Source organism: Ixodes scapularis, unplaced genomic scaffold (genome assembly GCF_016920785.2).
Source record: "Ixodes scapularis isolate PalLabHiFi unplaced genomic scaffold, ASM1692078v2 PGA_scaffold3__209_contigs__length_174095766, whole genome shotgun sequence".
Lineage (NCBI taxonomy): Eukaryota > Metazoa > Arthropoda > Arachnida > Ixodida > Ixodidae > Ixodes > Ixodes scapularis.
The window spans coordinates 94,360,631-94,385,531 of NW_024609868.1; the positions used below are offsets into that span (position 1 = coordinate 94,360,631).

A 24,901-nucleotide genomic window follows, 5' to 3' on the forward strand; every position below is an offset into this window, starting at 1 on the left:
CTTGAATTGGAATATTTTATTTTTATATTTTATGACAGCCCTGTGGCTAACTTGGCTATCAAGGTGCCATTCCGGTTCTCTAGAACACGATCGTGACACGTGTTTTCCGCTAAAGTAAAGCGATGAATATGGCCCTTTGAAAGAAACGCGAAGCGCGATTTTTGTCAAATGACTATCTTTTCTATGGTTCATTTTAACAGAAAAAAAAAATGAGACGTCTACAATTCTCTGTAATGTCGAATTAGAGCGCAGCTCTTGAGGAGGAGGAGCGTAGGATACTGAGGGAAGAGTGTGCCCCTGCTCCCCCTCTGTAGCTTCCCCTCCTCCCCTCCTGCTCCTCACCCATCTAGCGGAAAAATTTCGGTAAATTTCCCGCTAAATTTAGCAAACATTTTCCGGCTAAATTTATCGGAGAAATATTCTCGCGAAATTTAACGGGAAACTTTCTCGCCAAATTTAGCAGAAAAAGTTAACCCACGTGACGTCACACGTGGCGTCAATATGGGAAACGTCCTATAAGAACGAGTGGTCACGCCGACGGCGACGGCGACGCCGCTCAACCCGGAAACGAGCGCCTAAAGCGCGATCCAAACCAACGCTTCTTTTTGCGCCTGTAGGTCGTGCGGCTGCGGATGTGACGCATTCCGCGTCGTTTTTGCTGTTTCCGGGCGCGCTTTCTGAGTCAGAAGCGTGCGCTTTGGTTTGGACGGGCCAGCTACGGGCGGGGGCGCACGCGCGCACGCAGGCACGAGCGCACAAGCAAAGTGCAACAGCGACAGACTGGCCGGCGAGAGAAAGAGAGAGGGAGAGAGATCGCGTTGTCATGTTGGAAGAGAATAAAAGGGGGGGAGGAGAGGGCAGCCAGACGGCGAGAAACGCGGAGCCGGAACTAGCTTGCCCTCCACCGATTGGCCGGGACACAGGCGCGGCCTGCTACGTCACCGCGCTTTTTTATGCGGCTTGAGAAAGAAGTTGAAATCAACCAACTTCTTCGTGCGCGCCCGGAAGGAGCGAAGAAGCGGCGCGACCTCACGAAAATGCGTCACATCCGCAGCCGCACGACCTACAGGCGCAAAAAGAAGCGTTGGTTTGGATCGCGCTTTAGGGTTGCGCTCTGAAATAAAAAGCGCGCCTATGAGCTAGATGATATCTCTGTGTAACACTTGGTAGAATATACTGGCCTGATTACGGGTGCGAACGGATGCCTTCAAAACATAATTTGATTGGCGACTGCTCGAGAACTTTTAGAGCGCAGCTTTCAGGCGCCCGTTTCCGTGTTTCGCAACGTCAGCGTAACAGCGCTAAATTTAGCGGGAAAAGTGACGCCCCGTGACCTCAACACCAATTCAGTTTCCCCGCTAAATTTAGGGGGGAAATGACGTTACATGACTTGGTGTCACGTCACGTATGAACAAATTCAGTTTCTCCACTAGATTTAGCAGGAAAATTGACGTCACGTGACCTCAGCAGCAATTCAATTCCCGCTAAACTCAATTGCTGTTGAGGTCACGTGACGGTAATTTTCCCGCTAAATCTAGCGGAGGAACTGAATTAGTGAGAGGAGGGGAGGACATTGAGGAGGAGGAGGGTGGGAGGGTACGCAGGAGGAAGAGGGGCATACTCTCCCCTCCGTACCCTCCCCTCCTCCTCCGCAACAGCTGCGCTCTAATTTCGCGTTACGAAGATCTGTAAACGTCTCTCATTTTTGAAGCTATGATCTCACAGCTTCAATTTTGATAGCGCTGCATGCGAGATGTGAAATATAATAAAACAGTCTAAAATTAACCTTCAGAAAACGAAGAACAATGTTTGGTATTTCTGCCCTGTTCAATCGACTATATTTCGTTTCAGCCTCACGCCAGGCGCAGCCGACGCTACGAGGTAGCGGGACCAATCGAACAACGTCAAAAGCGCATGTCACTGCGTATTTTCTGTATATGACTGGTCCCGCGTAATAAATCCGAAACGCAAACACGACGAACATCATGATGGTGCGCTTTTGACACTGTCTGATTGGTCTAATAAAGTGAAACAAAGTAGAGGTTGAAAGCAGGTCGAACGGGTTTAATAAGCATTTGCTTTTCGCTACCACTGGTATGTCTTAAACTGCGTAGTGTTATATATATATAGAGAGAGAGAGAGAACTTTTAATCAATGGATAATTGTGAAAGGGCCCAACTAGAGGCACTTTTCGAGTTGACAAGCTCGCTAGGGGCGCTTCCGTTTTCCTCACTATGAGCAGTGCTACCCACGCCTTAATGGTTTAATTTTCATAGTGCATGGAAGCTCGGCGTTCCAAGTACTTGCACCAGCAGAGGAACTTGAAGTATCCTCACTCTGGGTTGGGAAAAAATTCTACCAGGCGGCGATACCTAAACTCCTCGCTGCGAATAGGCCCAACCAATGTTACTAAAAAAACTCTCAGTTGGGAAACTCGCCCTTGAAACTGGGACCGACCGCGTCCACCGAGACCAAACTGGATACGATAACAGCGCCGCCTTTTAGGGACGAATCAAAACAAGAAAGTTGATTTATATAGCTACGGCGAAATGACACTGCGTGATGGCGCCACCGGTCCTGTGCGACTCGACCTGTACCAGTACATGCAGCCTTGCACTTCCCGAAGTGGCCGCTGCGGAAGCAAAGGTGGCGTTGCGATCGCTTTTAGTTTGGTTCTCGAGTACGGATCATAGCCACGTTTCCAAAGCAGGCTCGAAGGCTGTTTCCCAACTGAGTTGTTCTAGTAACGTTGGCCTAACGTTGAAAAAACAACTCGGTTTCTTTTTTAGACGCGACTGTAAGCGTTGAGGTCACAATAATAATGAATACTGCGTAGTGTTAATTGCTATTGTAATATTGACTACTGGTTATTATTGGTATAGATTAAATAAATAAAACAAAAATTAAAATCTAAGCATATGAGCTTGATTTTTTCTAGAACTGTTTTCAGCTCTACAAACAATCCCACACCTTGAGCTCACGTTGTAATGTTCGCTAGAATGTTAACCGCTGTTCAGAACATAATGAAGGAGGTGCTAAGGTTGTTGTGTGCACTAAGCAGCACTCTTCATTCTTCTGGAAAATGAGCAATAAGTAAGTGTGCTAAAGAGCAGGTGTAATTTGAACATAATTAAAAGACTTCATGTTTGCGCTAACCCTTATTTTTCTCTATTTCGGGGTTCTTCGTAATTATCGGAAATTAAGTCTATCTTGAAGTATAAAACAAATCCCGGGAGACGTACGCTCTAAAAATGGGGAGTCAGGATGTCAATTTCCGTCCCGTATATGACTCCAGGTTAAATAAACTGAGACTATAATGGGTACGGAAACGAAATGTTTGCGCTTATTTCTTTGCTTAGATGTTGTCTATGTCGTGCCGCCAACCCAGAAACACTAGCCTAGACTAGTGTTTCTGGATGCTGGAGACACGTGCCGCGCACCACTTCTGGTAAGAACATGGCGACTGAAATCTAGCTCAATGCTGCGCTGTGCCGCCATGATCTTCCCAAGAGCTGCACGTTGAACGTGCCTCGTGCATCGACGCACCTTCGCTACCTTTTAAACATGAAGGGGCTTCAGGCTCCTCGAAAAGTGGCTCTTTGATGCTCTGTGCTACCAGGTCCTCACACTCCAAATCTGCGACCACAGGCACTCTATGTCTCCGTCGTCGAACTGCCAGGCTTTGTAAGTATAGAGGAGGTTATGGTTAAAGCTTCCCCAGTGCTTCCACAACGTGTATTCCACGTCATCAAGTTCGCAGTTCTTTGCAGACGTTAGCTAGGAGCTTGATCTGAGGATGCGGTACCTCTGCCAGGAAAATTTTCATCCCCAAAAGATGCGCCGTGAATAGCGCGCTCAAATATGGCACCCAGTGAATACCTTATATGCATAGCTTGCAGGTGTCGACATTGCAGAGCACTGACGGTCATTTCTACTTACTGATTCCTTCGAGCTACTAATTCTACGGTGTGAAACTAGCACGGTGAACCGAACGCTCGTGACACATAAAATACCGGCATGGACGCAAATGACGTTACAGGTAAGCTATTTATAGGCCATAGGGCGAACACTCCTTGGATACTACTACTAGGTGACATTGTCACACGTTGACGCCACCAAGCGGCAAGGCTCAAAAGTGCAGCACCCTTGACCGTCCATGCCGTGCATGGACTATTAACGTCACGACAGCGATACGCATTGCACTTCTCCCTGGCCGACTTTGAAGCGAGGGGTAAAGAGCCTGCGCTCAAAGTTATTTCGTTTCCGTACCCTCCAAGCTAAGACGTTTATGGCGCGGACAACCAAATAAAATGTGTTCACTCGACTCAAAGTAAATTAAACTCAAAAGTAATGTTTGCACCCCCAGTGACGGAGCCAATCATCGCAAAATTCTACTGAACCAAGGAATATAGTGCCCATAATAAGTGGCGCACGTCCTTTCCACGAGCCAGCAGACGCCGGTGTGCGCGAGCACACGCAACGAAAATGACGTCAAAGACCTACATTCGCGCTTAAGAGGACAGTGAAAGGCATGGGCTCCGGGCCAAAGTGAATAAAGACAGGCTTTTCATCTCTACAAGTGAAAGCTACGTGCTTGTTAGACCAATTAATCGCTTACCTTTTACACCAGACACCATTGTGTAGATGAAAACTTGTCTTTATTCTCCTTTGGCCCGAAGCCCATACATTTCACTGTCATCTTAACCGCGAGTGGAGGTCTTTGAGGTCACTTTTGTTGCGTGTGCTCGCGCACACCGGCGGCTGCTGGCTCGTGGAAAGAACATGCGCCACTTATTATGGACACTAAATTCCTTGGTCCCGTATCCCTTTAAGTTGCTTTGATTTGTTATATTGGATGGCCAAGAGATGAAAAAATTTCCGATTGCCCTTGACAGCCTTTATGCGCTTTAGTGTATAGTTCACCTTTGCGCAGATTCTCCGTAACGGAACCCAACTCGGAAACGAAGGCGGAAGATAAACTGCTCTAATGAACAGGAAGGTTAGGGCGCGCGCAAACGAGCTAGTGGTTGTTAAACATAGTGTTCCTCCTTGTTTGTCCGTCCTGTATTTTTTTTTTTTTCACTATGGTCTAATGACTTTTTCTGGCCCGGTCCACCATTGCAGTGAACTGCTCCCGGCTGTTTCGGTGCCGCAACGGAAAGTGCATCGACAGACAGCATCTCTGCGATGTCGCCAACGACTGTGGGGACGGTTCGGACGAGGCCAACTGTCGTAAGCCATACAACAATCTTGAACATTTATTCACCCGAATAACTACGCGAATTCGTTTCCCATCTATTCCGACCGCTGCCAACGCTATGCGATCCGACGGGGGTCAGTCAAGCGGCGCCAAGATTGCATCGTCATGGGGCTGGTCGTCTTTGCGCGTTTATTATCTCCAGCTACAAACCAATCAAGCTCAGTGGCTGCATCATGCCGGAAGCTAATAACGTAATGAGATTTATTTGTCAGAGTCGTACCTCTGATTTGTCTATGCGACTGCTGTACCTAATTTCAGTTTCAACGCCGTCAAAGGCATAGAAAAAAGGTACGAGCACAAACGCAGACTAAAAACGCGAGTTGATGGCTTATATATGCCTTGCCCGTGATTGTTTCGGCCGCTTATAGCACGCGAACTGAAGGACAACACCAAGCGCCTTAACGTCGCGTTTATAGTGCTGCTTGATGGGCGTCATAGGCGTCTAGCGTGCGAGATATGAAAAAAAAAAAAAGAGAAAGCAGGTTTTCTTGATTCTATTTTATTTTTAATCCGCGACTTTATAAATCCAGCTAGGGCGCATAATTTATAAATTGGTCCTTTCTGAGCCAAAGGAAGTCAACGCATGCTGTTTTTGTCTATGCCCAAGTGTGACCTCTCAGCAGGCGTGGTTTCTCAACAATTCCCCAAGGCCACGTGAGCACAAAGACCTGTCTTGCGCGTGTAAGACTCGTTTTGCGAACATCGCGACAGTTTAACTCCCGCGGTATTCTGGCTAGTGGTCAAGATGGACTTCCAAGTGCGCCTGCGTGGAGGAGCGTCCGAGTTGGCGGCAGCCTCCGAAGGCAGGGTGGAAGTTCAAGTGCACGGCCAGTGGGGACTGGTGTGCGACGACCACTGGGACATCGACGCCGCCAACGTCGTCTGCAGGGAGCTGGGCTTCCCGCTGTGAGTAGAGAGACGGTCATACCGGCGACACTATAGGACGGTTTTACGAAATGACGAAAGTAATCCCTGGAGAAGGGGAACAAGAGGGAAATCTCCAAACACAGCTAGGTGACTGGTGAGCGACCGAACAAATCCGCCTGGTCCGGGTTTCGAACCCGGGACCTCTACATTACAAGTGGAGCGCTCTACCAACTGAGCTACCCAGGGGTTAGACGTCAGTAGAGCAAACGGGTTTTATCAGCCGCCACCAGTCGAACACCAACAAGGGTGAAGCTTGCAATTTAAAGTTATAATTATAATGCAATTAAATGCAAAGGTGCAAGCGAGCTGGACAAGAATGACGAAAGTAATCCCTGGAGAAGGGGAACAAGAGGGACAAAGGACAAACATAAATCTCCAAACACAGCTAGGTGACTGGTGAGCGACTGAAAAAATCCGCCTGGTCCGGGTTTCGAACCCGGGACCTCTCCATTACAAGTGGAGCGCTCTACCAACTGAGCTAACCAGGGGTTAGACGTCAGTAGAGCAAACGGGTTTTATCAGCCGCCACCAGTCGAACACCAACAAGGGTGAAGCTTGCAATTTAAAGTTATAATTATAATGCAATTAAATGCAAAGGTGCAAGCGAGCTGGAGAAGGGGAACAAGAGGGACAAAGGACAAACATAGCTGTGTTTGGAGATTTATGTTTTTCCTTTGTCCCTCTTGTTCCCCTTCTCCAGGGATTACTTTCGTCATTCTTGTCCAGCTCGCTTGCACCTTTGCATTTAATTGCATTATAATTTACGAAATGCTTTTTTCACCTCCGGTAAGCCGGCTTCCGCCATGTTAGTGATAGGGAACAACCTCTGTGATTCTCCCCGTTACTTTGCATGCAAACCTTTATTTATTGGCGTCGATTTTTTTTTTTTTTTTTGAAACGCATAAGATTGATGTTAGAATCTGTCGACAACGGGGATAGCAACGTATTTGGACCGCAGAAACTCTTTTCTTACTATGCGTTTTTCATTTCTGAGTCTTCCCGGCTTCCTGGTGGTATCCATAGCGGTTTCATTTTAGCCTTCGACGGGCCGACTTGTCGAGCGCCAGGTCATCTACACTCCGAATAAAGACTGGCACGTACAAAATTCGACTACCAGACGACCCTCCTTTGGATCGCCGACTACTCCGGCAGACGCAGTCGATCGCGACGCCAAAGTACTTGAGCGAGCTGCAAAAAACACTGCTTCCACGCATATCAAAAGACGTAGGGCGAAAGTTAATCAACATGGCGTTCGGCGAAATTTAAAGCCGGAAGTACGCTACGTGAAATCGCCCCATAGACATAAGCCGGACCTTGTACAAATATGTGCGACTAAAGTATAGCCAAGGATTAAGCACTCTCCGTGCATGTGCCCGAACAAAAATGTCGAAGCCGTCTCATAAGCCTCCCCATTATTTACCCTTTGCCATTTAAAAATGTGTTCAACTATCTTAACATGGATGAATACGGTATGCCCACACCTCTCCCAGTCATCCCCCTTTTCTCGGGACAACACAAACAAACAAACAAACAACAAAACTCATCCATTTTTTTTACTTGAGGTTTATATGATTTGCTTTGTCCAATGAAGTAACCTGCATGAAGTTCCCGAGAAAAGAGAACCGTATTTTTCGGCCCTGGCAAATAAACTATGCATCGCAGAAAGCTCAAACTTCGTGAGAATGTAACTCTAGCGGTTGGGATAGAATTCGAAAGTTCGAAATTTCGGCGTCACCTGGATCAAAAGATAATTAAAAAAAAAAAAAGAATTTTCTCTAGGAGCCGACGTCCACCTAAGCTTAGTATCGTCAAAACATGAAATGACATTGTGGCCACTTGTGACATGTATTTCAATGAAAATAACTTGTCAATAAGGAAGGTAAAAAAAAACTCTTTGTTGCAGTTAATTTTTTTTCACTGAAATATATGCTGCATGCGCCCACAGTGTAATTTCTTGTTTTGCGATATTAGGCTTAGGTGAACGTCGGCTCATAAAAAAATTCCGTTTTTCTCAATTATCGTTTTATCCCAACCGCTATCGTCACATTCTCACGAAGTTTGACTTTCTGCAGTGCATAGTTTATTTACCCGACTCGAAAAACACGGTTCTCTTTTCTCGGGAACTCTCTGTATAAAAATAGTTTTCCCGACATGCGTTTTAATCATGTCTCCAATGGCTATATAAAGAAAAAGAAGACACACGATATTAACGTTTTTTTACTCGACTTCAACGAGGCAACAAGAGTCGCTCTCCTTCTCATTTCACCAATTATTCAATAATAAAAGTCAACAATCGAGGTATAGCGCCTATGAAATTGTAGAGTATCCTAAGCAGCAATGGTCAGTGTACAGCTGTACCCTTGAAAGTGGGGTTCTGTACAAGTTCATAAACATTTAATATTCGGTTGGTGAACGCGCTCAGTGAATGGCCGGTACCCTGATATACGCCTAGTACACCTTGAAAGTACAGGGTGTTCCAAAAACAATTTACGGGCTTTTTTTCGCCGCAAAAATAAACTATGCATGGCCGAACGCTCATTCTCCGCCGAAAGGTAGCGCTAGAGGTCCAAACCAGACGCCGAAGTTTCAGCACGAACCGATATTTTATTCAAAAGTTATAAGTGATTTCCTGAAAATTTCATTAGGAAAATGGGCACGTTTTTGCCCGTTTTCGGTTTCTGGTGCCATAGAGCTCCATGTATTCGAGAGCTCCGTCGGCCGCCATTTTTCCATTGCCATTTTCAGAAAATCACTTATTACTCTTGAATAAAATATCGGTTCGCGCTGAAACTTTGGCGTCTGGTTCGGACCTCTAGCGCTACTTTCGGGCGGAGAATGAGAGCTCAGGAGTGCGTAGTTTAATTATGCGGTGAACAAAACAAGAAGAAAACAAAAAAAAACTGTAAATTATTTTTGCTTTTCGGGGAGACCCTGTACTTTAAACATCGCAGTTTTTTTCAATTAATTAGGGTTGCGAGTTTAGCGCTTATTTCTCCAAAATGTTCCCTATTCCTTGTCCCCGTACCTATGTGGGTTTTCTGGTCACGTTTTGAACACGAGTTTTAGGAACCATAGCCTAAATTGAGAAAGTGCTGTTACAGTCACTGACAAGATAAGAACGGCAGAACGTGTCATTCGACCGCCCAACCTCCATCACGCGTGCCATAGCCCATGCGCCAATAAACGGTAAATCAATCAATCAATCAATCAATCAATGCCTTCCGCCGTGCTTGGGCAGCACCCGAGACAACGAAACGTTGTGAAAAAAGGAAGCTCGCGCTGGAGGTGGAACATCTGAAGCTCCTCCCCGCCGTTCTAGCCCTGTCAGCGACTATAGTTACTTTTTGTCCGACGTACTTATATCGATTAACAATTTCGACCGTTTTGTCGCCAGGCGATTTTTTGCATGATTGGCGCTCTTGGTTATTAACCTATTATAGGTGTGTGCCGTCACAAGTGCGGGAAAGCTTTAACATTGTCCGACGTTTTCTTTTTTTACGACTTCATTAAAAATTATGCATCTAAGTATAATTACAAAACGTGTTCTTAACGTATAATAAGTTGACGCCCAAAATGTGCGTCCGTCTCCAACAGAGGAGCCTTCGAGGCCACCCTGCGCTCTCAGCACGGGGCCGGAGCGGACGGGGAGTCCCTGCCCATCTTCATGGACGACGTCCAGTGCGTGGGCAACGAGACCTCGCTTTCCCAGTGCGGCTTTCCGGGCTGGAAGAAGCACAACTGCTTCAGCAACCAGACCGCCGGAGTTCGCTGCAGGACCAAAGGTGCCTTACGTCGATTCATCTTTTCGCTCATCTCAATATGCTTACTCATAAAGTCGATAAAATTTATAGTGAGCGTGTGAGACCAAGTAGAATAACTTTTATGTTGGTGACTCCAAAACTCTACCTTTAGTGAAGATATTGTCAGCATCGAAATTCTTAAACCTGGGCGGCGTCCGGAAATGCCTAGACGCTTATAGTGTATTCACACTAGCGTCCGAATCGCAACCGCGAAGCGTATCCGCTCGTTTCCATCATCAAATGCGCTTGATTTTGAACCGCTTCTTTAAGCAACCGCGTTCGCAACCGCTTTGCGAATGCGATTCAGCCGCCAGTGTGAATGTGGCGTTACTCTCGTGATCCAGGCGCCCCTTCATCGTTAACTGGCTTTTGACAATCAAGTAAGGTAATATGGCAATTATGATAGATATTCACTGATCTGATTGGAAGCATCCTAATTACATGTCCCGTGCTCGACATGGATTCTTTTGAAATCTTCAGTCTTCTTTTCAGAACTACTAGCCCAGAGGTGGCCAAGCTGCGGCTCGCGAGCCGCATGCGTCTCTTCGCCTGTTGAAGTGCGGCTCGCGGTTCCCCGCCCCCCCCCCCCCCCCCCCGCACACACACACAGACACATACACACGCTCCCCGCCTCCCTCCCAGTCACAGGAGCACTTCCCAATAAACACAAATGGAAGGCGTTTTAAATCGAAAGACAGGTTACGGTTTGGCAGTCTTGACACTTGTGCTATAGCAATGTTTGGAGGTGGGCTAGTCGGTGATGCATTGTAAACATAGAAATAAAACAGCGCGAACGAACACAAGGACAGGTAGAAGAAGGGACACGGACACAGCGCTGTGTCTGTGTCCCTTCTTCTACTTGTCCTTGTGTTCGTTTGCGCTGTTTTATTTCTATGTTTACAACACTTGTGCTACTCTACCTTGAGTACATATGGGCTGCTTTTGACTAGGATAGATCGAAAGTAGTTCGAGTTTCGTTTACTGTTCTAAACTAAATGTGCCCCCCTCCCCCCGGGACTCTTGGAAGTTTCGTGGTTTTGTTTGCGGCTCTTAGGCCGGACCAGCCTGGCCACCCCTGTACTAGCCTATCGTCATTGTAGGGAACCGGACGCTAACATTCGTCAATCCGTTCAGCTTCAGACATGTTGACAACGGAAACACGTGTTGACATATTGCTGCTGATGCGTGGCCGAGTGGAAACGCACCCGACTCGCACGTGGGCTGCGCAATTCTCAATATTGTGTTGTAATAATATTTTCTACAACGGTCCGAGAAGCTTCTCGTATAGAATGCTCGTGCATTCTATACGATAAGCTTCTCGGACGTTGTAGAAAATAATATTATCGAAGACCGAACATTCTAGTTCGAATGTTCGCGAAACCCGTGCGTCAACAAAAGGCGCTTCGCGTGGCTCTACGAGGTTGGTTCTTCGCCGCAGGGCTCGATCCTGGCGAAGGCCCGATATCGACGCTGGGCTACGACGCCCGTTCTTACAGTATTCTTATTTTTGTTTTGGGCACATGTTCATCTCATTAAACATTTAGTTTTCCCAGGTGTTCGCCGCTTCGTCATTTGTCATTCGTTACAATATGACGTCGCTACCCGCACAACGTTGTTCTAAACCTATACCCAACATCTCCCTTTGACACAGACTGCGAAGCCCAAGGGTTCGAGTGTTTGGGGACGTGCATCCCCTTCTACCTGCTGTGCAACGACCAGCCAGACTGCGCAGACGGGTCGGACGAGCGACTCGACTGCAATGGTGCGTGTCAGTGCCAACTCGCCAACCGCGCGATAGTTCAGAAAAGTTAATAAACCTTTTTCAATAATGTGCGCCATCCATAGTAGCTGCTCCGTCAATTAGCAATGTATTCCTTTGTTTGGGCACGCGCTCTGAGCATGCATCGGACACGATACATGCTCAGAGCATGTATCGTGTCATTCGTATACATTGATGTCGGTGGCCCGACTTTCCGCGAATGTCGGACGTAAACGACGGTCACCGGACAGGTCTGACAGTGTCCGATGGTGACCGAAGCTACGCGCCGAGAGATTGAGGGAAAAATGAAGACGAGAGCGTACGGGGACGTTAGAACGCCGAGCTCCGATTCGAAGGATTAGTGGGTAGACGTAAAGCTAGCTGCCTTTGTCACCACCGCACCTGCCGAACGCGTTATGCCTGATTCACATGGTGCGAATTTGCCTGCGATTTCGCAATTGCGACGCCGTTCTTGCGGCACAACGCAGTTGCGGTGCGAATTCGACTAATTCGCAACTTCGTATTTTGCCAAACTTTCCTTGCGAACGGCCGCTCTTGCGAAGGGGACGGACAGCCAGTCAAACGCGGCTCGTGAAAGACGTCACGGTGGTCATAGCAACGTGGGAATCAAAAATACGAAAAATGCGTCTCCTACGTCGTCGTCTTCAAAATTCGCTGCGGGGGTGGGGCGGCGGATGTGCTTCTTCCATGTGAATATTTTTCGCCGGGGGATGTAAGCTTCAGCTCGGCATTAAAACCAACTGGCGTTTGCGTACCACGCGAGGGTTGTGGTTGCTTCCTTTGTAAAATTGCAGGCGATAACAATTGACTCTTCTGTTCGATCACTTTGCGTAAGGGACTCGTGGCATAGTTGAAAGATCCTTTCTTCAAATCTGTTTGCAGATGACGCGAAGGTCTGTCTAGAAACCGAGAAACACTGAACAGTACCTTGTTATTAAAGCCATTTGAGAAAAATCGAGCTTCACATTTTTACGTATAGTGACAACAGCTATTGATATGTAAACGCGCTGGACGCGTGCTACGCGAGCGACACGCGTGTAAAATGGCTTTTATTACAAGGTTCCGATCAGCGATTCTCGGTTTCTGGACAGACCTTCGTGTCAGATCCCCAAACAGATTTCAAGAAGGGTCTTTCTACTATTCAATGAGTCCCCTACGCAAATGTCACACGTGCCACGGATGACATTTGTCATAGAAATCCTGCGACAATTTGGTTTCGTGCATAGTTTGCGATTATTTCACCAACATGATTGTTTTGGCTTTTTTTGCATCTGAAAACCTGATTTTTTATTTATTTATGCCGTTTCCTTTATATTCAGTGTTTTTGTCATGTTCGTAATCGCTAATATTGTTTTGAATTAAAAAAAAAGCTTAATATTTACGTTAGCTTGTTCATGCTGACCTACACTGAGGAAGTACAGAATGTGTTTTGCACGTCCAGCGTGTCGTTCATTTCATGAAAGTCGGCCGATAAAACGCATTCTGTGTTAAGTAAAGACCCGATTGGGCAGCGTAGGTCCAACGAAAACAGTAAAATAGCACCTCACCCTGTGGGGAATCAGCCAGTACTCTGTCGATCTACTTTGGGCTATATCTGCCTCAAAAAGTTTCAGCCAGTTTGTCCGTAAAAGAGGCAAAGACCACAACCCATTTTCTACAAAAAAATTGACTGATTTGCAGGCAACAGGTCCGGGGTGGAAATGAACTAGAGAGATGACATGAGGCAGGGGTGAACCAGGAATAAATTTTTTATTGCTGGCTTTAAATGTTGAAAGATAACAACTAACAAAAGACAAAAAAAGATGCAATTACAAAAGAAAAAAAAAATCAAGTACAGGCTCACCTTTTTGGCAGACATCAAATATGAATAAAGAGGAACATAACACGTTGCTGGAGTCATGGGGTGCACCGGCGCCAAAAGGCAAATATTTGAATTGTGCGCCGGTGTTGCAAGGCCGCCCGCTCATCTACGCACACCGCCGACGATCCGAGTACCCCTTGTCATTGGCCAGACGAAATTGACCCCTACGTGACCCGGAAGCTACAACGCAAGGCACGACGAGAAGGAAACTCGCCGTGCCTTCTGTTATAGTTTCGTCGTAATCAACATAACCCCCTACAGCCCACCCCACACTGCAGAGAGGGCAGATGCTACGCTTCTTTGGCGTGTACAAACACACTCCCTCTCAACACTACACTAGCTCCAGCACGTTGCAGATTTACCTGAACCACCTAAATGCACATACTTCGGGAGACTACTCAAATAACTCTCACACACCAAGATAAAAGGAAGCTGAAGCGGTTTTGTATTTGAGGAAACACACTTAAGTCGTCTTCATTTCACCTCCAGGATCTCGAATATCGAAATTATTTCTTTTATATTTTGGGGCATGGAGGTTGCAGAAAATCATTTTCAGAGTACCACCGAAGGCCCTCCTTCCAGGAGCGTGTCGCCATAAAAGGAGTTCTCGGAATCTTCCTTCCAGCAGCGTCCACCACAGCTATGCACGCGTACTCTTGCTATTTTTTTTTTAAGAAGGGAAGAAAAAGATGTTAACACTTGTGCCAGTACGGGGGAATACACCTGGCAAGCTACGGATTGCATGCGCGGCCCTCGAGTGACACGAGCTTTGCGACCGAAAGGCCCTCTTATGACACCACGACGAGTCGGGTGTTTTTCGTGTTTTCTCGCGCTAAGTTACATCTTCGGGGAAAACGAACGCGATATTCATATCCACGGGATAAAACTACGCTAGAATCAAGCTCTATCTCATTTTTTTTTTTTAAGAAGTGTTCCGGCTTCCTTTTAAGGACTGCGCCTCAGCTCAGGATCTTGCAGAACGTGCACTGAAAACACTCGTCCCACTTATCCAACCAAGGTCGATTGGCCTGTGGAAGATGCAAAATCTAGCAGCCAAAATTTCGAATGCGTTCTGGACGCACCTTCTGGAAATGGGACAAAAACAACACTGTGATTTTTGTTATTATAATGCAAGTGCAACAATTCTAAAGGTTACCTCGCTCTACACAGTCGATAGTTGAATATTTTTACATAATCGCTGAGGTATCAACCAGGACAGGGCCTCAGAAAGTCCGACCTCAGTTGAAATGCCTCGTCTCCAACGAAGACGGACGCGGCGATAATATGGGAAGATGGCAGCAGATTTGGTGGTGGACAATTCAAGGCAGCTTGAGTGAGGCACTGTCCTATCCTTGATGTCTTGAAGACGCCACCATTACTTTGGTGGCCATACGCTCCAGCGTCTGTGGCCATAAACCTCGACTTGCTGTCCACGACGGCCATCAGCACTACAGAGTAGGTTACCCTGAAAAGCCGAATGTTACGTCACTTCATGCACTCTTCCAAAACATGATATGCGTTAAAGTAAATTTGTAGACTCATAAACAACACCTTGTAGTTATAGTACAGGCTTCAAGAATCGGCAAGGGCTTCGATATGTCCTTGTTTTCCGTCAACGTTCCCCACACAATGAGGAAAATTCCGCCCTGTCTCAAAGCCCTTGGCAATTTCCCTTGGTCTGAGATTCTTGATGGGAGCTAGAAGTACAGCACAAAGTTCACACATGGTTTTACGTTGTTATTTAAAAGCCGTTCATGTAATCTTTACCTATAGTAATACTGGTAATAAATGCATCCTCAAATATGAGAAATACTTGTTGACGCTTAACAATTGCGAATACTTTTGTAACTAACAGGATCTGAAAAGCTGTGTGTCTGTTTTTTTTTTCTCCCTCGCTCCTTTTTTTCTACGTTCAGCTGGAAACTTTCAGAAGCATGTTTAGCCAACTAGCCCAGCTCCAGGCACACACCACTTACTTTTGTAAGCTATCATATTATGCCCAAGTCAGGCCGGTGTCAGACTGCTTTTACAAAAGACAAAAACAGTCTGCAGACATCGATCGAACGCGACTCACTGACGCATCTGTGTTTCATAAGCCGCGTGCCAGGCTGCTCCTTTCATTGGTTGCCGTGCGACATAAAAAGCAGGGATGCTGCGGTGCCTCAAATTACTATTTGTCTTCAAACTGTATTCGTAGGATGCGTAATGTGTGACCCCATCCTTCGAAGGTGGCGCAGTAATAGCATTGGGGCCCTCAACATCCTCAGGTCTGCAGCCCTCTCTTCCCAAGTTCGTCCCTAGAATCATAAATCAATGGCTCTCTGTTGTGTAAACTTTTTGAGAAACCATTTTTGACAGTACAGCTTTCAACATGATTCATTTAGATATTTCGGCTGCGAATAGTTAGGAGCAGCTGCAAAGGACGAGTTAGCTGCAGTGATTTGTACACCCGACTCCCATAGTTATCTCCAGGTGGGGTGTGACACCCCCCCCCCCCCCCCCCCCAGGATGTCTTAAGCAATGTATATAAACCTAAAGCCAGCCCCTTCTAACACCCCCTTATTTATCTCCAGGTTGGGGGCGACACCCCTTAGAATTTCTTGACCAATGCATCTAGACCTAAGGCCACCCCCTCCCAACAGCCCCCCCCCCCCCCCCCCCCCGAAAAATTGCAACACCCCCTGATTTAGAATTCTGGATGATTCCGTGGTTTGGTAGTGTGTAGAAAGAGTACACCGGGGCAGGGGGGGGGGGGGGGGGAACTTGAATTCATCAATTTCCCAAGACCACCACTGTGAGTCTTGTTGTTCGTCATGATCTACATCTTTAAAGGCGGTATTTAGTGGACGCCGTATTGGCGCGCATTGTTCGCAGCTAGGGCTCAAAAAGAATTGCTACGTATTGCTGGCAAAGATAAACAATCTTGACGGTGTGAAATATACGTTGCAGAAGCGTTGTGCAAATTTACTAACAGCACGTGCTCTCAACAGAAACCGGCGCAAGCTATGGCCCCCAGTGAATACCACACGACCGGAATACCACCTCCATTTTCAAGTGTTTTTTTATTACGAGACGCCAGCGACTCTTTCACAGCATGCATGCGACACTAAGGATACGGTTGGTTTTGGATGAGGCGCGTTTTTATTGGCTGTCTTTTCGTACCGTCGCAGCGGCGCTGGTGACGTCTCGAAGGATGTTTGACAATTGACGCAGCTCCGATTATTTCATAATCGCATTGAACCTGCCTGTTTGCCGCAACAGCGCCGTCGCAACTGCGAAATCGCAACTAAAATCGCTCCATGTGAAACCGTCCTCTTGTCCACAAGTTACCAAAAACGAAATCAGATTTCTTTGCTTACCTTCATGTGTTTTGGGCGAAGCACCTTTCATATATGCTGACATCTCTCATGCACGATGGATGCCCCTGTTGACACTCCAACCTTGAATTGCAGTGCAAGATCCTGCATTGACGTTGCCGATGGCAGGTACCTGAATAAAAACAAAACATTACTGTGTACATCAATGTCTGGAAGCCGAGAAACTAGTAATGAGTTCGCCACATAAACCAGTTTAATTGCACCTCGTATTCACTCCAAACAGTGAAGTTTAAAGAGAATACCATTTTACCTCAAAGTGATAGCAAGCCGCACCCGCGACGAAATGGGCTCTCTGACGACATATTGCTTCGTAAGCTTTGCTCCAGGCGAGTGTGGAGTCTTTCAAAGGCGTTCCGCATTATCCGGTAATATCTTCTAAACTGCTCCAGGTCGCTGTGCAGCATAAAAAGGGTCTGCAGAGTCGACAAGTCGACTTACCAATGAGTAAAACTCCGATTCTTTGGCTCTGTTTTGCTAGCACGGCCTGACCCGCCATCACCGCGGGCTGCCGTCTAGGAGCAGGAGTTTTTTTCCCGCAGAAGTAGGTATTCCTTTTTACAGAGCAGTCTGAACTCGTCGTCATCAGCGGCCATCATGCTCTATGAAAGTCAAGACGCGCTGCTACTTGCCATCTTTCAATATGGAACATCGTCCACGTGACGAAGCCACCGGGACAACTGTTCGCCTTGCGCGACATGCCAAGCAACGCAACAACTAGCTTGCTCAAGCAGTTATGAGCTGTGACTCTCCCGGTGTCCTTGTCGCGTTCATCGTACTCGTTGTTTTCGTCGTTTTCGTTGATGCGAATGCAGTCGATGCAAACGTCTGAATCGGCCCTAAATATAAGTATACGGCGTACTTTTTACCAGAAGCTAATAAATAAATCTGAAAATTTTATAATTTTGTTAAATATCGAAATTAGTATCGTCAAACGAATTCAAGGGTTCCAACCATGTGCTTCGCAAGTGCGAAAAATCGCATATGTTCTCAATCAATGTGAAAGGAAACGCGAAATTTCGCATGTGCGGTTCATCGCTTCACCGATTTCGCAGGAGAAAATCGCACCGTGTGTATCAGGCTTTAGAACGCTGAACGCCGGCGTCCGACGTTTGGCTTTGGAATTCCAACGGGTTCGACCAGTGCAGAGGAGACAAAGACAGCTAGCTTTACGTCTACCCACTAATCCTTCGAATCAGAGCTCGGCGTTCTGACATCCCCTCTAGTCTCCTCCTCTCCCTCAGTTTCTCGGCGACGCATAACTTAAAGACAACGCCGCTGCAGCGCGGCTGGACGTCCGCCTGGTCGGGGGACCCCACCCGCTTTCCGGAAGGCTGGAGATAAGAAGACACGGACTCTGGGGAACTGTCTGCGACGACGACTTCGGACATGCGGAAGCCATGGTGGCCTGCGCCATGATGGGCTTCGAAGGGTAAGCAATATGTGTGACAGTCCTGTCACTGCTCTCACTCGCTATCTTCGCTGCATGCACAAACACGGACTTAACGGCACATGACTCCCCTGTTGACAATTCACTATACAAAGTATGTGACTTTGGCCACTAACTTTCGTTCTAGTGAAATCCCTAGTTCCAGGAGGAACTTAAAAGCAAGGACGGTGTAGCCTTTCAACGAGCATATATTCCTATGCAATGCTGAATATTTTCTGGAAAAAAGCGCTTTGAAAGAGCCGTTCAATATACAATGAACGGGACTCGTTGTCCCAGGGTGCCTTAAGGCGTAAACTAATGGGCCGATGTCACAGCCAGTTTCATTACGTCACCGCTGCCATCATGCAATGAGGGAATTACCGTCTTTCTGCTCGTGTGCAGAGCCCGAGGCGGCAGGAGCTGTCTCGTGAACTGGCGCTTATTGCTCCCTATAAAATACAGTTACGGTGGCGTCACGCATGCGTGGAACGCTTAGTGAGATCGGTCTATTGCACCGCCCTTCTGCTCTGTACACGCATGATTGTCGTATCCTGCGGTCTACGGTGGCGCGAGCTGCACGAGGCGTTTCCATATTTTTTTCCATGAAAGTGATTTTTAAGAACATCGAACTATAAAGGCTGGTTCACACAGCCCCGATTCCTTGCGTTACGTTACGTAAGCTTACGTACAAGCCACCGGGATATATGTGCTTCATATCAAGCGTGGCTACCAATTCGAGGAGGTATACCTGGCACGCGACATTCGAGACACGAATGTTTCGGTGACTTAAAACACATGTACGACGAAACCCTTCGATCCGACGTCCGACCACGCAAGACGACGGTCGGAGGCGAGGGTTTTCAACGCTCTCCGATGCTACGAAAACCCTCGCCCCCCAGTCCGCACGTCGGATCGGAAGGTTTCGTCGTACTTCTGTTTCGCGTTAGCGCGAAACACAAGTACAACGTAACGTAAGAAAACGGTGCTGTGTGAAAAGTTGAAGCGAGCTCAACTCCTTACGTTATGTAACGACGAGCCGTGTGTCCTTGGTTGCCCCGGTATCTCACCGTCCTAGCTTGTCGTCACCGAAACATTCGTGTTTAAAATGACGCGTGCCAGGCTATTTCCTTGAATTGGTAGCCATGCATAACACGAACCAAAGATTTCAGGGTAACTTGGATATAAGCTTTCGTAAGGTAACGTAACGTAACGTAAGAAAACGGGCCTGTGTGAACCAGCCTTAAAACCTAATATTAAAAAATAGCTCTTAGAAAATATTTAATCTTATTCTGGTTATTAAAAAATATTTGGAACATAAAAAAGTTTATTGTAAATACCTAGAAACGCCTTAAAGTGACGGTGCAACGATATTCAGTTAAGATGTGTTTTTCTTTTTTTTTTTTTTAATTTGCACGAGCTTACTCGCACGCAGTGCCGTTTACCAATAAAGCTTTTTGTCGGTGTTTGTATGGTGCTTGTCCGTGAGGATTCGGGCAATTCGAAATCCTGCCTCTTCAATCGCGTTGATGACACTGAAAGTCATGTTTAGGAGTTAATAGTGTTTTAAATTTTTTTCTAAAAAAAAAAGATAGCCCAATGGAATAACGTAAGCTGTGGAAAAGCCACGCAGAACAAAGCAAAGGAGCCTGTTGGTCACTCCAATAACTATTGTCCAAGCTTCACATCTCATGCCAATCAGTCCAAAAATTCTATCGACCTGTCGATCACAAATTACTTTATGCTCAATGGACATTTCATCGATGATGAGGCTACAGTATGGCTTTTTCTTCGAAGTCAGACCTCTCCACTCTACCTGAAGCCGTTCTCTGATAAGGCTTGTGACCCCGGTTTCGCCCGTTGTACATCCAACAAACTTCTGCAGCGTACTTATAAGCAGGGTAGTTTGAGCAGTTTTTGTGCACGACCGTGGTCATAACCCTTACTGGAAGTCGCATTCCACAGCACGCATTCCCTGAGCTTTAGTTCATGCCATGTCAATCATGCCTTATCAAAGTGCATAATTTTCTCCATGACATGTTTTGCGGTCTTGTCACTATTCGATGCAGCTTCGGAAATGTTCATCATGGTTGGCACGGCTTTTCCTCCACATATTGTTTTAACTGCTTTCAAGATTCGTCGCAAGTCTGTTTCGATTTTTGCAATATCTCGTTCAGACGTTTCGCTTGCATTTAAAGGCGGGTGCGTCTTTTTCTTTTTTTTTGAATTTTTTCGGAAAACGTTTTTGATCGAATGGCGTCTGGCACTCTTCCTTCTCAAACTCTTTTTGCCGGAATTCTTGAATACCTGAGCTCTTTTCCACACTCGTGCTTCCATACATCCGCGACCACATGTCGCACGGTCGAATGTCGCCTAGTCCCTCACCTAGCTACAAATGTGGACTTGTTTTTCCGTTCCCAATGGTTTTGAAGCTTGCGCGCGATGCGCCACTGAGTTGCGCTGTGGGCACATTAATAAATGTACGAACTAGTGTTTTGCGCTTTTTCGAGCACTTCGTTTGCATGTACGACGAATACGAGGGAAAGTTTGTCGGCATCGCTGTCGGCCGCAGTAACTTGCGCTTTATCCCTACCTTGTAGTCGTCTTTGTGGAAATGAAACGAGCACACAACTGCCCTGGAGCTCGGCTGCCACTGGCTTCCTTTGTCGCTTAATCGTCGTGAAATGTTCCGCAGCCATGCATCCCGAAGGTTTTTCTTGGATGTCAGCTCATGATATTGCCGCGCGCAAGGCTGAGAAAGCAACGCTCGGTCACGGTCCTCCAGAAAGTTCCCGTTTATTCATGTACCGCACGTAACTTCTATCATTTATCCCTGCTTTTGTTTTCTAGAAAGTGCGTGTTCATTCTCGCCCCGATCACGCGACGCTCGAACCGCTTTCGCCGAATCTTCGAGATAGCGGCGCACTCTAGATAAGAGGCCGCCCGCGACCTTGTCGAGTCAGTCTCGCCCTAGCGCTCGATTCTGCTGACACGCCGACTTCGACGCCCGCGACGCTCTGCTTTCTTCTGTTTCCTTCTTTATTTTTGGCACAAGTTCGCCACATTAAACGTTTATTTATTTCTGTTTATTTCTTGTTTATTGGTCACGACTCACCACCCGTGACAATATTGTAGATCTGGATTTCTCACAGCATTTGACTGGCAACAAGGCACGCAACAGCTTTTAAGAATTGCGGGCCTCACGCCTTACAACTGTCTAAATGGAACCCAAAAACCGCATCAGGAATGAAGCAGTTCTTTGCGTCTAATGTTGTGTCAAATGGAATAACTTCATCGACTTCTATACATACTCAGTCCGGTAGTGGCACGCGGTTAGGTCTTATGAAAGCGGCACAACGCGACGACACGCTTTCACTTACAAGAGTGCCTCATCACTCACCGATATGCAGCGCCCCCACGGCAAATGGGAATAGTTTTCCTGTCACACGCCATCTTTTGTTGTCGCGAAAAACGGCAGGCCGCACCGACAGGGGGGATCGAGCGGCCGTGGGACGACCGACAATCGATGCTAAAGTACCCGACGTCAACATGACCACGACTCAGGTTTGCAGTACACAGGGTACGTGCTAAGCTCTGGGTTTATCATTTCAAGGTCAATGAAGGGGTCCCGGCAAGCCATTAAACATTTTTGTATTTAAGTCTTCGGTGACTTGTTTTTGTTTTCAGGGGAAACGCCACCCTGCACACTAGCCCGCACAAAGCTGGCAAGGGTCCCATCTGGCTGGACAACCTTCGGTGCAGCGGCACGGAACGCTCCTTGGACGACTGTCGCACCCAGCCATGGGGACAGTCAGACTGTGATCACAGCGAGGACGTGGCCATGACGTGCATCCCGGGACAGAGTGCAACACTACCCGCCACCATCGCGGCCTGTAAGGTTCCGCCGTCCAGTCCTCTTCCCTATTTTGTGTTAATTAGGCTTTCTCTGTCTGCGGCTGTAGTGTAGCCTCGATCTTGATGTCACGCTGATCACGTTACGGTGCTCACAACAGCGTGTGTCTGACTGTGGCGCTGGACACGGTGACGATTCTCCTAAAAGAAGAAACTCTAGGTTCATCTTTTTAAGTGAAATTGCGATGTCATGTGACATCATGACGGTCACATGACACTGTAACGTCCGGTGACACCATGACTGGGCATCAGGTCATCTAGTCCCATCACATCAGGTTACGTCATGACTTGCCACCGTGACGTCACACCTCGAGTTCGCGTGAAGTATTGTCACGTGACCACGTGCTTTCCTGGTGGTCACGTGACGCACGTGACACCAGGGTATTGCGTGATGTGACCTGATGTCTCGTTTTCTGGTCACGTGACGTCAAGTTATATCGTTACGTGACATCACGTCACGTGGTGCAGTGATTTTACGAAGTGCTGTGACGCCACGTGACTTGTCCTTACATCACGTAGTCCCGTAACGTAAAATCACGTTACTACACGCTTTTCTGATGTCCACGTGACATGTGTCGAATTGCTGAATTTCGTACAGATGTAGAAGAATACCCCGAGAGGAAAATAATACTGAAGCCGCATGTCTGCAAGCTGAGGGTAATACAAAGTAGGAGAGGGTGAGTGTTCAAATACGGGAAAAAAGGAAAAATTCCTGTGCGTATTGTTAACCACCCTTATAGATTCGCACAAGCAAGTAGAACAGGGATTAAAAGGTGGAAAAGAACGTTGGGGTATTAATAAAAATTAAAGTTCAACCTGGACTCGCCACAATTAACCAAATGCGGTACTTCTCGAAACTGTTATTTGCGAACAGTTTGCTGTTGACAAAGGTCGGCATTTCAGGTCGCCCTCACTCACTTTCACCCTCACAGCCACACTATAACCTAAGGCCCTCACTCACTCTCACAGCTACACTCACCCTCAGCCCCTCCCTCACCCTCATCCTCGCAGTCACACTCATCTTCAGCCCTTCACTCACACTCAGTGAACCTCATGGCCTTCACGCCCCTCACGCAGTTATGGCCCTCCCGCCCCTCACGCACTCATGGCCCTCACGCTCCTCACGCACTCACCGCCCTCACGCCCGCACGGCCCTCATGCACTCACCGCCCCTCACGCACTCATGGACCTCCGCCCCTCAGGCACTCACCGCCTTCACATACTCATGGCCCGGCCGTGCCCCACGCTCCTTACGCCCCTCGCGCACTCATGGCCCTCACGCCCCTCACGCACTCACCACCCTCACGGCCCTCACGGCCCTCACGCACTCATGGCCCTCACTCCACTCACGCACTCACCGACCCTCACGCACTCATGACCTCCGCCCCTCAGGCACTCACCGCCCTCACATACTCATGGCCCTCACGCCCCTTACGCACTCATGGCCCCTCATGCACTCATGGCCCTCACGCACTCATACCCCTCAAGCACTCACGATACTCACAGCCCTCACGGCCCTCACAGCCCCGACGGCCCTCACACCCCTCACGACTTCACGGTCCTCACTCGCCCTCACGCTCATGAATTTTCCCGGTTCAGAAACTCACTCACCCTCACCTGTGAAGATAAGGGTGAGTGAGGCCCCTCATGAGTGAGATTTGCCGAGGTGTGGCTGCTGGTCGTTCTGGGTTGCTACCATGTTTCGTACATTGGCGCTAGCATTGTGGAGTTGATCAATCACGTGTGCTTCAGTGCCCCCATATTTTAATACGAAAGCATTAACTATCCCATGGAGCGGAGCCGGCGGCGTCTGTAACCGCGAAAGAACGCGAAGGAAATGCCCATTCTTCCATTGACTGAGCGAACGGCTCCTAGATAGCCATTGGCAGCCGCTGCTTTCGTGTCAGGCGTTGCCAGAGGGGGGCGAGGGGGGGGGGGGGAGGCTGCGGGCCGCTTCACGTGAGCGCGAGATCGGCCGCAGCTCTCGTGTCAGGCTTCGCCGGATAAGGGGGGGGGGGGGGGGGGGCGCTTTTGCTCCTCTCGGCGCAGAGGAGTCGGCGGCCGCAGCCTCGCCAGCAGAGCGAAACGTAGCCGTCCGCGCCAGTACACCGCCGACGAACTAAGCGAGCGGAAGACCGACATTCATTCTTTCGCATTCACAACTCATAACAAGTGCTTAGGTGTCCTAGAAATTTGATTAACAATCCTGCATATTGTAGTGGCTGTTCATATTGTTTGCAGGTTGTTTATGTCCGTAATAATATTCTCTTAGGGAAGCAATCAGCTTTTTTTACAGATTAAGTTGTTCTGAATGTTCAGGCCTCAAAAGATTCTTCGTTGTGATTTATGTGTGTAGATTGTTCATTTGTTACTGTGAATTGATGTTGTTCCCCGAAAGTGACAACGACATGCGGAAGCCCGAAGTACCAGCCACAGATGGATCAAGGGTCTCTAAACTACCATCATCGCTTCACCAGACACATGTGGCAACAACCAACTTACGGTAAAGAACGAAATTTCAGTTTACTTCAGATCATTTGCTGAGTGCGTATTTTTTATCG

At 47.6% G+C, this 24,901-nt stretch overlaps 1 protein-coding gene across 1 annotated transcript in view; it reads left to right on the top strand.

Annotated features, from left to right (window-relative positions):
* Positions 1-24,901, top strand: part of LOC115322242 (serine protease svh-1) — a 91,092-nt gene that overhangs the window by 44,272 nt on the left and 21,919 nt on the right. Inside the window, exons 15-21 of the mRNA XM_040216788.2 lie at positions 5,125-5,232; positions 5,998-6,166; positions 9,782-9,969; positions 11,639-11,749; positions 18,287-18,434; positions 22,116-22,321; positions 24,739-24,843. Of these exons, the coding sequence (XP_040072722.1) occupies positions 5,125-5,232; positions 5,998-6,166; positions 9,782-9,969; positions 11,639-11,749; positions 18,287-18,434; positions 22,116-22,321; positions 24,739-24,843 (1,035 nt within the window). The remainder of the gene's footprint in view (positions 1-5,124; positions 5,233-5,997; positions 6,167-9,781; positions 9,970-11,638; positions 11,750-18,286; positions 18,435-22,115; positions 22,322-24,738; positions 24,844-24,901) is intronic.